This window comes from Melanotaenia boesemani, chromosome 3 (assembly GCF_017639745.1).
Source record: "Melanotaenia boesemani isolate fMelBoe1 chromosome 3, fMelBoe1.pri, whole genome shotgun sequence".
In the NCBI taxonomy this organism is placed as follows: domain Eukaryota; kingdom Metazoa; phylum Chordata; class Actinopteri; order Atheriniformes; family Melanotaeniidae; genus Melanotaenia; species Melanotaenia boesemani.
The window spans coordinates 23,776,954-23,789,894 of NC_055684.1; the positions used below are offsets into that span (position 1 = coordinate 23,776,954).

Here is a 12,941-nt window from a genome sequence, read left to right on the forward strand (position 1 = left end):
TCTTGCTCCGCCTGTTTGATTAATACATGATTAATTAACATGTTAATTACAGACCATCAAAAAAAACATTTTGATATGCTTTCATCAATAACCTGAGCTTTAACCTATAACAGTTTTTATTACTAACCGGTACTCATACCTCTTCATATTGTGTATTATTTGCACAGTGAAGTGAAAATGTCCTGCTGTGATCAAACACTGAACCCACAGGATGGTACTGTACCAGTGTTTATACTGTAATACATTCCACTGCAAATCAACTGTATCTGTGCCATGTGCTTCTGTCCTACTAAAGGACGATGAGATCAACCATCAGAGCCAGATGGTGGAGAAACTGAAGGAGCAGATGCTCGACCAGGAGGAGGTAAAAGATCTTGGTTTTACCTCATTTTTTTATCACTTTGGTTAAATAGCTCAGTGGGCTGCTATTCCTGTAAACAAGCCAGTGTCGCTCACAGTTTAAATAAAAGTAAACTATGAGTGTTTTTTTTTTATTCTACCCTTGAGATGAATGACACGGAAAAACAATTCTTTTCAGGTGCCAGAAAGCACTCGAGGAAATTAAATTGTCCTTGCTTAGTTGTAAGTGTATTTATGTTAACAGCAACTTAAAATAGACTGTATTTCAGTGGCTGCTCAGGTACAAGTTATTCAGAGAAGAATCAATAGGAAAAGAGGAGACGGACTGAAGCTTGATGTGCAGTAGCTGAAGTTAAAGTTGATTTTGCTGCATTATACCTCCTTGTTTGTTGCTTTTTTTCTAACATGGCTAAGTTTAGGTTGCTAAAAAGTATATTAATGCTCTCCAGTAATATATTATTCAATTTCTTATTGATGAGCTTGATTATACTAGCTGAGAGTTCAGTGGATTTTTATTAATCTGGAAGTACAGTACTTGTACACATATCATAGATACATAAAGGAAAACAGCAGTTCAATTAGTCTATTAAATGCTAATTAATAAAAGTGTTAATAGTATGCATTCATAACTGAGGCAACGTAACCTAATATTGGTTCTTTGCTAAGAAAAGTTTATCATATTTGCTAAATTTGTTTATTCATACTGAATCCCCAAATAATCGCTCTGTGGGCTGAGCTGGCAAAATCCCATTTACTGAACCACAGACTGTGTAGAATAACATCCATTTGTTCAAGCAGAGGCTATGTGCTTGTGTAAATATTAAGGAACTCCCGGAGGAACAGTATCTATGTTTAATGACACCCATTCAGGAATAAGACCCACAGCAGGCTACAGCAGAGCATGAAACATCCTGGTGGCAAAATAAAACCAGCCCTTACAATGCCTGTTGATCATCTGAGAAGAATATTTGAAAATGGTTTAGTCTGTTCAGTTATGCCTAAGAGTGACTGCCACAGTTGACTTTGCTCCCTTCTAACCGAAGTGTTTGCATTATATAGTTCATGTTTATCTGAATCTAAATGTCCCCTCAGCTACTGGCATCATCCAGGGGTGACAGCGAGAAGGTGCAGTCGGAGCTTGGCAGGCTGCAAACAGAAAATGAATCCGCTAAGGCAGAGGTGAAAGAGGTCCTTCAGGCTTTGGAGGAGCTGGCTGTAAACTATGACCAGAAAAGCTTGGAAGTAGAAGAAAAGAGCATGCAGAACAAGCTCCTCGCTGAAGAGCTTGCAAAAAAGATGGTGAGTCTGACTTTCAAGACTCTTATGTTTAAATATCTCAGAGTACAAAGGTGAACATTTTCTGTGGCTGAAATGTAGAAAGGAGGAGTGAAGACAAAACAAAAGCAAAGATGAGGAGACCAAGACGTCCTTGAAATCACTTATGAGATCTATCCATCAGTTTATATAAGCTCCTGTCTAAAAAGACTATGTCAAATCACTGATTTAAAATATGGAGAAAATTAGACGTGTATGAAAGGTGATAAGGGACACATTTGACAAACTGCACCTGCAGTCTGTGACAGATTCTTGAAAGAATAAAAAAAAAATAATATTTTGGAAACCTGGCACCACTGCCAAATATTGAAAAATCCTGTCAACTTTAGTCACAGAGGGAACACTTTTGACTCTTACATAACACAAAAACCACATTGTCACTTTTATCAGCTCTTGCTCTCAAAGATTAGTTTAGTATATCAAACCTGGTATAAATAATGTTCTAATCTATAAAGGGAGACCCTTCAGTGACTGTTTACCATGGAGATGCATCTATATCTTACAGCATTTCATAATAATTGCAAATCACAGTTATATTTTCACATATGTATAAATGAAGAGCTGCTGTGATTGGTTAACTGCTACCAGTAGATTACTGTTACTTGTCAGCATAAATAGCACTTTCTGTCAAGTGGCTCCCTACACTCACTAATTTATGAGTGCAGTGGCTTGCTTGATTGAAGTCAGCCCTCTTTTAATACAGGTGAAAGTAAAGTGCCGCTTTGCTCTTGAGGGAATGTTGTCCTTTTATTCCAAAAACTGGTCTTGGTTTTTAATTAGTGGGTAATAGACTCTCAAATGCAAATGATCAGAACCCTTTGTTATGCTGGTTAGTACTGTTATATTACATTAAACTTTTTTTCCAACTATTTTTTCAGTTATTTACTTATATTTAATGGTAGCTTAAGGTCATCATCTGTCCAGGTAATAAAAGAACCCAATACATGTTTTCCTAGGCAGCTCTTTGAAGTGTCACTTGCAGGTTTAAATTGTCTGAATATGCATGAAGAACAACATTTTTGAAGGCAATTGGTCTGTGCAATGTATATGCACTAAACTAACAAAAAAAAAAAAAAACATAGCTCTTCAGGCGAGACCAGGATCCAACAGCGAACACACAGCTGAGTACCACTGAACAGATATGAGAACAGGCTGGAGCAGAGCAGAGGACTGAAGGGCTGTGACAGGTGGACAGTCAGCGGCAGGCCGGTCTGGGCTCCTGAAAGAGCAGACAGACAAGGATTAAAACAAACTCAGGGAAAAGACAGGACTTTTTAAAATCGTTTCAGTAAACTAGAATTACTGACTGCTGTTACCCCTGGGTAAACTAACAATCTGGTGACTGGAAGGCCAAGCAGGAAAAAATACTGCCACCAATTACCAGATGAGGTGCAGATGGAGATCTTGGTCCCTAGGGAAACAGAAAGACATGCCCCATAGCCACATACACCCACACACAACCACACACACACACACACACGAGTACAGGGGCGTGGATGACAACTATAGTCTGATTTGCCTTTTAGTAGTTTCCTGTTTGTAGCATCTCCTCGATGTCACTAGATTAAGGAATCAAACATTGTTTCTCAGTACAGTCATGGAATTCAATTTGCAATGAACATGATTATATGATACATCTTAGGAAAGGGTAATTCACATTGAATTGCAAAATTCTGTGTATCACAGGGGGATTTTCCTCACAATTCAAAGACCACTGTTGAACATGGGAGGTTGATTGGAGACCAGTGGCAGAACTGGCCTGAGCTCAGTACAATGGTTATGACTTACCCAGTAAACCAAGTGAGCTGTTTTTAACCCTTTTAAAATCTTTTGAATATTTCATGCACTCTTCTACAATCTGCCAGAACGCCGTCTCCTCTGTCTTTCTCAGAAGCTGGTCCAAACACTGATGAAAGGACCTGGCAATGTAATGAGTCACAATTTAGTCTGCTAAGCCCAGCTGACGCTGCCATTTCCTCTCAATCATTTCACTTAACACAACCTCCCCTTAGTCCATTCTGCCCACATCTCTCATCCAACAGAACTCCTTCTCAGAGATATGGCCTGGCAGTCTGACAAGATGGAAGACCAAATATCATCAAGAATACAATAAAAGTGGATACAACACAAAGTGATGGAACAAGAATCACATTACTTTAGCCTCCTAGGCTTTTCCTCTACCTCATCTTGGCTCATTAGGATTTTTTCTCCACTTTCAGCATCTCACCTGTTTTGATAATTGCAACGTTCTAGTTTTCAATATTTTCTTAATGTACAGTTGAAACAGGGCAGCACAGAGTACATTAATCATTCGGCTGTCTTCACAGTTTGACTTTGTTTTCAGAGGAAACTCCTCTTTTCTTTTGCAGGGGGCTATATCATCATTCACTGTCACTGCCATTCATCTGCTCTCTTTTAGTTCTTTCTTTCATCCATCTGGTCACTTAAATTCCTTTTTGATTAATTCCATTCATCACTTTAGCATCTTTTTTCTAAATCTTAATTCAGCTAAAGTGAAATTTTTCATCGACCTTTCATGTCCTCTCTTTTTATTTATTAAAAAGGAATAAATGCTTTCCTTTACTTCTAAGTTCATGTTTTGACTGGAGAGGTGACTTGGAAACGTGATTAACCCTGTGATACATAAATTATGAAAAAAATAGTGTCACATTTTTTTTTACATACAATATTTTACTTCTACAGACATGAATGGGGATGATTTTCTTTGTATTTAATCTCATTAGGCTTTTAGTTTATTTGTAGTTATTCTATAAAAAATGTATAAAATAATATTCTGTCATATTTATATTTTCTATTCCATTAAAACAAAGTTATGTTATTTTCTTTTCCTGTTTACACTGAGAATACATATATATATGTATGTTTTGATTCACTTCTTGCCCAAGAAAATCATTTTGAAAACCATGAGTAAAGAAAAAGTGTAGAAAATGTAGCACCCTTTTAGAGTATAGTATTGATCAAATTTAAATGGTTGCATTGGGTTCAAGCCATTGGGGTTGCACAGTTTTTTTAACTGCCTGCTGTACAGAAGTAAGATGCATCAATCACTCTTCCTTCCTGATCCTTTTATCCACCAACCTCCATAAGAAAGTACAGTGAGTATAGTTTAGATTTTCAGAATTTTGAATTTCCATTCCACCTCATTAAAGAGGAAATATATTGCACTCTCTGCTCCAGTACATTTATTTATCAGCTTAAGTTATGAACACCTTTTAAATTTTTATGCAGTGGATAAGCCTGTAGAACACAATGCATCATCGAAAATTAAACCAACTCATTTCTTTTTTTACTTCTGACATGTTACAAAAACCTTGTGTAGTTTAGTGCCAAACATGTACTTTAATTTTCATGCTTTAAATTAATTTGTCTTTTCTTGGTATATTTATGTAATTTTAGTATTTTTACTTAAATGTAGATACTTCTTTCAGTAGTACTGGTGTGCTCAGGGTTAAAAAATGTTAAACCACATCTCTATCAATCCTTTGCTACACAATTTTGTTTCCCTTTTATCTAAATTTTCTTTTTACTCATTACTATCTGCTCTGGATTTTTCCTCTTGCTCATCAGTTTTCTTTCACATGGTCTCTTTCTCCCCTAACACAACATGTCTCCTTTATCTGCCCTCCTTCCCTTGTTCCCTCCTCCCACAGACTCACCTCAGGGCTTTAGAAATGGAGTTGTCCCATATCCAGGAAGTGAGCAGCCACCAAAGAAAACGCATCGCTGAGATTCTCAATGGGCTCATGAGGGACCTGCATGAGTTCAGCACCATTGTTGGAAACAGGGAAATCAAGCTGGTGAGTGGAACAGAATATGCAGGTTTAGAGTCACTACTTTCACTTGATGATGCAATAACTTTGAAGTTGAAGGAACTGACATGAAACATCTGATGTTAATTGAGAAAAAATTTCCTTTTTTTTCTACAGCAGAACGTCTTCAATAGTTTATCTGTAATATTTAAAGCACAGTTAAGTCACAACATCTGCTAAATGATGCTGTCAGCCTAATGATTATACGCACAAGATGCCAAAAACTCTTAGATTCCTCCCTCTCACACTTTTAATTTTCTACTTGTCATCCCCACTCAATTTTGATCGAACGTTAACTTTACTACTTTTTAAACTATCTCACCTCATCTGTACCTCATTGATCTCCAGCCCATGGATATCACTGGTGCAATCGAGGAAGAGTTCACTGTAGCTCGACTCTACATCAGTAAGATAAAGTCAGAGGTGAAGTCCATGGTGAAGCGCTGCCGGCACCTGGAGAACCTCCAAATGGAGTGTCACTGCAAGATGGAAGAGACGAGCAGAGAGCTGTCATCATGCCATCTCCTCATCTCACAGGTGACGATTAAGACTGTGATATCTGGACAAGAAGGCACATACATACACTAGTACTGGAGAAACAAACAACATCTGATGAATGAAAAAGTTTGTTAATCTGTAACTCCAGAGGGAAATACTGTCGTTGTAAGGAAATTAGACAATAGTCATAAAAATCTCCCAGTGCAAAATATTAGTTATCATCACAAATAACTTCTCTTTATTACTATCACACATAGTTATGTAGTCCTTTGCTTGATGTATATTACTCTGATTAAGCGCTGTGTTTTACAGAGGAAACTTTCTCCTTGCACACTGTTCTTAAAGTATAATCTGCCTTACGTACTGTCTATAGATGAGGTTGCCGGAAGCCATCATAATGTAAATTTTACTGTCTTCTGTGTTTAAACTAAGTTCCCTTAATAACGAGAGATCATAAATATTCAGTGAAAAACAATTTTCCTTAAGCTAAGAGGCAAGTGCATATCCTTAGTGTCCTCCTGGGTAGCAGTCACCATTAAATTTCTTTTTCTGTGATCCATATTGTGATTTTCAGCACGAGGCAAAGCTCCGCTCTCTTACGGAGTACATGCAGAACGTGGAGCTGAAGAAGAGACAGCTGGAGGACAGCTATGACTCTCTGACTGCAGAGCTAGTCAAACTCCAGGCTCAAGGTACAACTGAGTAATAACCAAGTTCCAGTATTTACATAAATGTAATTAGTCAGTGAAAAGAAAAATTGAAAAACAGCATTAATGATTAAAAAACATTTTAAAGTAAAAGAGTACACAAACAAAGCCAATACACTGTACTCAAGCAAGTGAACATGAGAACTTTAAAGAAACTGCTAACATTACCATGTTAAGTTGTGTGCATATTAGTGTGCATTTTCAACATGTTAGCATAGCATGCTAACATTTTTAACCTGCACAACATATTGTTCTAAACTCAAACAATTAACAACAACAACGTACAAAAAAAATAAAAAAAAAAAAGGAAAGAAAAAAATCTCACTGTATAACTAAATAATCTGACCTGACCATAGTACTGGAGGAAAAGTTAATGAAACATCATCATCATCTCAAGTAGAGGTCATTTGGATTCTTCCAAGGATTACAATTTTTTTCACTGAAATCTATCGTTATTTATTTATTTATTTTGTCTGAACAGTGTGACAAAGTGACAAAAAGCCACCCTTCATAAAGCTGTGCTTTTAAAGAGACAGTAAAAAAACAAACAAACAAAAGAAAAAACTCACACTTTTTGAGGAAACATTCATTTTATGATTCTCAGATGGTGTCTAACGATATCATTTTGTGGTACTTCACAGCAACATCTGAGTTTCCTCCAACCCATGAAACAAAGGCTAAGCTATCTGCAGGTTGTTGACTACAGTACAGCAAGGACCAGTGAACTCTCAGCTGTAGTGGCCCAAACACAAATCTGCACAGCTGCATTTAAAATGAAAACTAGTGAAGCTGGTTTACCCGCTCTTTCACTGGCTGCAGCTGGGGCCGACTGTAGCTATGATTAGAACTGCAGATGTGGAGTGACACAGTTGTCGCTGTGGCTGTATCCATTTTCGGAGCTTATTTGAATGAGGGATCTGATTACAAATTTAAAAAAGAGCACTAAATACATCACAACAAGTAGTTTTACTTTATTTAGATTTGGAACTGGAATTCTAAAAAAAAACTAGATTGGATCAACACTGCAACTTTGTATGTGACCTGTCAAAGAAAAGAAAAAAAGAAAATCATAAAAAAATGATCATATTTTAAGGCTTAAAGAGCTAAAACAGTAAATTTAGTTAAAGAAGATTAGTTTTTTTCTCAGTAAAAATCCACATTAAGGTAAAAAATACTACAAATAAGCAAATTTCTTTCAATACAGATTAATTAAATAAAAATAGTAAACTGAGATGCTGGCAGATGTTCAATGTTTCACTACAGAGTGAAGGATAAAATTCAGATTTTTCTGAGTGGCTAGTCTTGATAAACTGTAGTCTTGTCAATTTTAAAGTTAGGCTTAATGTTTGTCTGGCACAGACTAATATTATGCCTTGACAAAAAAAAAAAAAAAAAAAAAAAAATTAAATAATTTTCTTTTCTTCAGTAAGTAATTTCAGTCAATTCCAAAAGTTCTCCCATGAAAAAGAAAAACAGGGTAAAAAAAAGCAAAAGATTAAATGTACATTTGAAATTTGTGCAAGGTCCAGTTAACTGCAAATACTCCCAGTGCACTGACACAATTCACAAATCTGGCTAGAGGCAATGTAAGCCATTTCTCCTGTGGAGTTTCAGAGGAGTGCATTAAATAACCAGTGGATCTGAAAGCTTGTAAATTAATTTCCTCAACACACATGCCCATTGGTCTTTAAAGAAATAATACAAAATGCCACAGGTCATATTGAACTCACACAGACTGGTGCAAAGAGCAGAGCGCAGTGATTTCATCATCTGGCCCCATGAAACAGCAGTGAGTCTATATCAAGTTGGCATAGCACAACAGATGTAATTTACAAACAGATATTATCTCACCTAGGTAAGGAAGGACTAAAGATCACAGTGACCTCCATCAACATCAAGAGCTGTTAATGCAGAGCTAGGCTGTCAAAGTCAGGTCACAGTCACCTCTTGTGTGTTACCCTGCAAACAGTAACACACTGTCACTCTTCATGTTTGTTTCTCTCACACCTATCTTTTCTGTCTCTTGTTGAAAAAAATGTATGTTTCAGAGAGCATGTCACAGGTTACCAGGGGAGAAAATTTCATGTCTATCCAGAATTCCAGTGATATAAAGGTAACTATGACAACAGTGAGAACAATTTAGGGTATTTACCTGCTTATTATACCGCCTCTACACTCAGCTTGCTAAAAGTGTGCATATGTATGTTTGTCATTCCCAGTTGTCCAGTTGCATGTTAGATAGTTGTGTGTGCTTCTAATGCAAAAGTGTTTCCAGGACAACACATTACAAAAGATTTACCACTTTAAAAAACATTTTCAGAAATATTTCATCTTGGTTTTTGGAGGGTTTATATGAAGAAATAAGACACTTGCACACATGAAGACGTGCAGCCAGCAGCTGGCTCATCATAAAGCCTGAAAGTCTTTTAAATGTTTCCAAAAATGTAGGGTACATCCTATCACATTTTATTGTCATTAGCAACAGCAGTGAGAATGATGATCATTGGAATTTTTTTGATTTTCCCTTTGAAGTACACTGCCCCTTAAAGCATCTTTCTACATATACAGTCTGGGGTGTGGCTTCTCTGTTTATCCGTAATTGGGTAGTAATTTGATAAAAGACACTTTATTGTAGGAAAAACACACTCTGCTGTAAGCAGAATGACAATATAAATATTACATGTGTTACAAATACCAATAAGGTTACAATATTTTGGGAAAAAAATGGAACCAACTTTCCAAACAGAAATAAACAGATGCTGTTTCTGCTGTGAAATCATCCTCTACAGCTGGCAGTTTGTTGTTTTTATTATGTGCTCGTATTTGCATTCGTGTGATTATTTTTGCACGTCAGTGTTTGTGTTTCCAGGCAACATGCTCCAGTTTCATTAGCTGAGTCTCACATCATTTTCAGTGGCAGTGCTGACACAATTTGGTGTGTGTTCAATGCTCTTGTGGCCCTTCATATTCACATGTGCACTGGTGCGTGTAATTTTTTTCCCTTGGTATTTAGTCATTTTGTGCTTCTTTGTTCCCACCTCATGCCATTCTCCCTCCTCTCTGTCAGTCTATACTTTATCTAGCTCTCCTTTTTTCTTTCTTGTTGGTGATACCTCAGAGGGCCCTAGAGCAGCAGATGGAGTCACACCGTGAGGCGCACACCAAGCAGCTTGGCCGCCTTCGAGATGAAATCAATGAGAAGCAGAAGATCATCGACGACTTAACTGAGTCAGTGCTTCACTGTAATTCTTCACTTTGTTTGATATTAAATCAATATTCTATTATATATATTTGCAACCTGTACAACAATATCAAAAGAGGTGTAGGTGTATAGAGACATCAATTCACAAAGTCTTAAGCTCTGAATATCATTTTAAAGGAATATTTACTTGTTCTTTTTAGAATAGGTGTGGGCTTTTTAGCACAGTGAAGGTTATCAGGACTGGTTTGAAATAAATGCTCATTTTGAATGTGATACCAGTAACATATTTTGACAGTTTTTTTTTTTTTTTTTTTTGCTGTAAATGAAAACAGAAGAAAGCAATCTTAATATTGAAATTAAATCTCTCATAACTTTTGCATCCTTTCAGGATTGGAATTGCTCAACAGTTTGGGAAATTTCTATTTTCTTTTCATAATGCATCAAGTGTTTTCAGAGTGTTTGTTCTGGGTTGCAAGCAGGTCAGCGGGGTTTGATCCCAGAATCCTGATGCTAAACAACATGTGGACTGCAGTTTAGTAGTGCCTTGATGAAAGCATGACCATGATGCTCAAGTTACCATGTGTATGAGCCATGTGTCCTAATGAACCCCCACAGTTATAATCACAGATGCTGTATTTTGAACTGTTCTTTGAATCACCGTTCTTTTAAATCATCTCGCTGACATCACATTCAAAGTGAGCATATATCTAAAAACCAAAAAGTAATTTTTGACATTCATATACTGAAAATTTTCAATGACACATATGAATAAAAATGGGGACATGTAAATAAAAAGGAATTTTTTGTGTCTAAGGGGATGTGCTGTATTTGTTTGAAATAACTATTCATTTAATAACTACATCCCTTTCACTTTTTGAACCCTCTAGATTTGAAAATATCTACTTTAGTGGGATATTTAAAGTTTCTTCATCACATTACCTACTCAGTCTCTACATTTTTTATATTCGTCCAAGTTCAAACCAAGCTGCATTGGTCTTCAGCAGAAAACTGAAACTCCACACTCTTTTCTTTACTGTGCTAGTCATGACAAATCTCAGCAATATGTTTATAGTTCACTAAAACTTAAGAAAAAATTAACTTATAATGCTCTTTTAAGTGGGGTTGTATGAAATACTTATGAGTAGTTGGTATCTTGTGTGTAGACAGTGATCAGAGCACTCTTAATGGAGAAAAACAAGCTTTCCCAAAGGACAAGCTAAAGCTAAATCTACTCTGAACAGGAATACTGTAAGAGATCTAAGATGACTAAAAAGCACAAAAATAAATAAATAAATAAATAAAAAAAGAACTTTTGAACGATTCATGTGAAAATGGTAAATATGTTAATTCTTACATTAGACAGTCATTTACATTTTTCTCAATTGTGCAGCATCACGTAGCAACATGGTCTGCAATGCATTCAAAAACTGTCTAGTTTGCAAAATCCATTCTCAAGATGAAAAACATGATTGCCCAGGAAATAAATATAAGGTTAACTAGTGTGCAAATCATCAGCATCAGAAGTTTCTCAAATTAAGGCTGTAATGGATGGCAAAAAAAACAAAAAGCTTAAATTGAAGCTACATAAGGTACCTAAAATTGCCTCTATAGATGAATTCCCAGAAAGTCTAATCCATCACTATAGCTGCAAGAGTGGCTAAGATGAATATGTGTGGGTGGATTACATGGTGAGGAAACTGTGGTGTAGGAGGACTTTAGAGCTGAGCCGCTGCTGAATCTCAGCATGAGGAGTTTCTGGCCTGGCTTGGCCAAGCAGCACCCTTCAAGTGCTTAGAGTTGACCGTGTAATGCAGCAAGCATGACTGTCTGGGAGGAGACCACTGGGTAGACCCCTCAGGAAATTGAAGCACATTTCCCATCTGGCCTGTGAGTGTTTAACACCAGAGCAGCAGCTGCAGAGAATTTTTGTGTGAATAGACATTTGGGGTTACTTTGCTCATCCAGCTTGTACAGCTTGATTTGGATAAGCGGCTTGAAAATGGATTGATGGATGTCAGTGAGGTGGAACGCATGTAAAAAAAGAAAGAGATCCCTGTCACATCCTTTAAATAGAATAAGGCAAGTGAAGATTAAATGTTCATTCAAGATGCATAGATCAGGAAATGAAAGGAAAACCTCTAAAAATACTACCAAAATGTGGGATGCATTCATTGATGTCTACAAATGCCCTGTTTATTTATTAATTTATTTTAAGATATGGTGTGGTTTTAGTTCAAGGGGACATTTCAATCCTTTAGTTGCAACCTAATTACACAATTTGGTCCGTGAAGTATCCTTGTGCTCTGCTAAAATAGTTATGGCACATCTCTGATGTGAATTTAGGGCAAAAATAAATCCTGATGTAGAGATGGTGCCTTTTCATCATTTTTGCTGCATGTAACTGAGCTGGAGGCACAGACTCAGGATAGATAATTTATTTTCTCATGTGATGCAAAGGGGGATAGAAAACACAGAGAGAAAAGAACATAACAAAAGCAATCATGCTATGATAAATTTTCCCATTAGATGATTTGAATAAACCTTTTTATCCACAAGCAGGCCAGGTAAAAATATGCTAATTGACAACTTAAATAGTAGAAACATTCAAGTGTGAGTATAACTTTTCTTTGGCAAAGTGTAATGTATTTCTGTTTTCCAAAATTTTTTATCAACCTTGGATTATAATTTATTGGCTTAGTTTTCTAAGAGCTACATTTCAATATTTTCCAGATGTTTTTTAATCCCTGAATGAAACACTTTTTGCACTTTCAGCTGCAATCAGAAGAAGCAGCTGGAGCTGGAGCAACTGCATACTGATTTTGAACGCCTCAGGACTCAAGAGCATCACAAGAGCCAGCAGCTGGAGGAACTGACGTGAGTCTCTGCTTTACTGTCCTGGCTAGCTCTCAAACACCTCACCATATGGAGTCCAGGAGGCAAGCTGCCTCTTTAGATTCATGTCTTCCATATCTGCTGGTCATTTTTCTTCCTTCTTTCCCTTCTATTTAT

The 12,941-nt window shown here is 36.7% G+C and overlaps 1 protein-coding gene across 1 annotated transcript in view; it reads left to right on the plus strand.

Moving 5' to 3' along the window:
- kif5ab (kinesin family member 5A, b) overlaps positions 1-12,941 on the plus strand; it is a 65,160-nt gene that overhangs the window by 39,470 nt on the left and 12,749 nt on the right. Inside the window, exons 13-20 of the mRNA XM_041979945.1 lie at positions 296-364; positions 1,453-1,659; positions 5,367-5,513; positions 5,874-6,062; positions 6,598-6,715; positions 8,779-8,843; positions 9,849-9,958; positions 12,705-12,806. Of these exons, the coding sequence (XP_041835879.1) occupies positions 296-364; positions 1,453-1,659; positions 5,367-5,513; positions 5,874-6,062; positions 6,598-6,715; positions 8,779-8,843; positions 9,849-9,958; positions 12,705-12,806 (1,007 nt within the window). The remainder of the gene's footprint in view (positions 1-295; positions 365-1,452; positions 1,660-5,366; positions 5,514-5,873; positions 6,063-6,597; positions 6,716-8,778; positions 8,844-9,848; positions 9,959-12,704; positions 12,807-12,941) is intronic.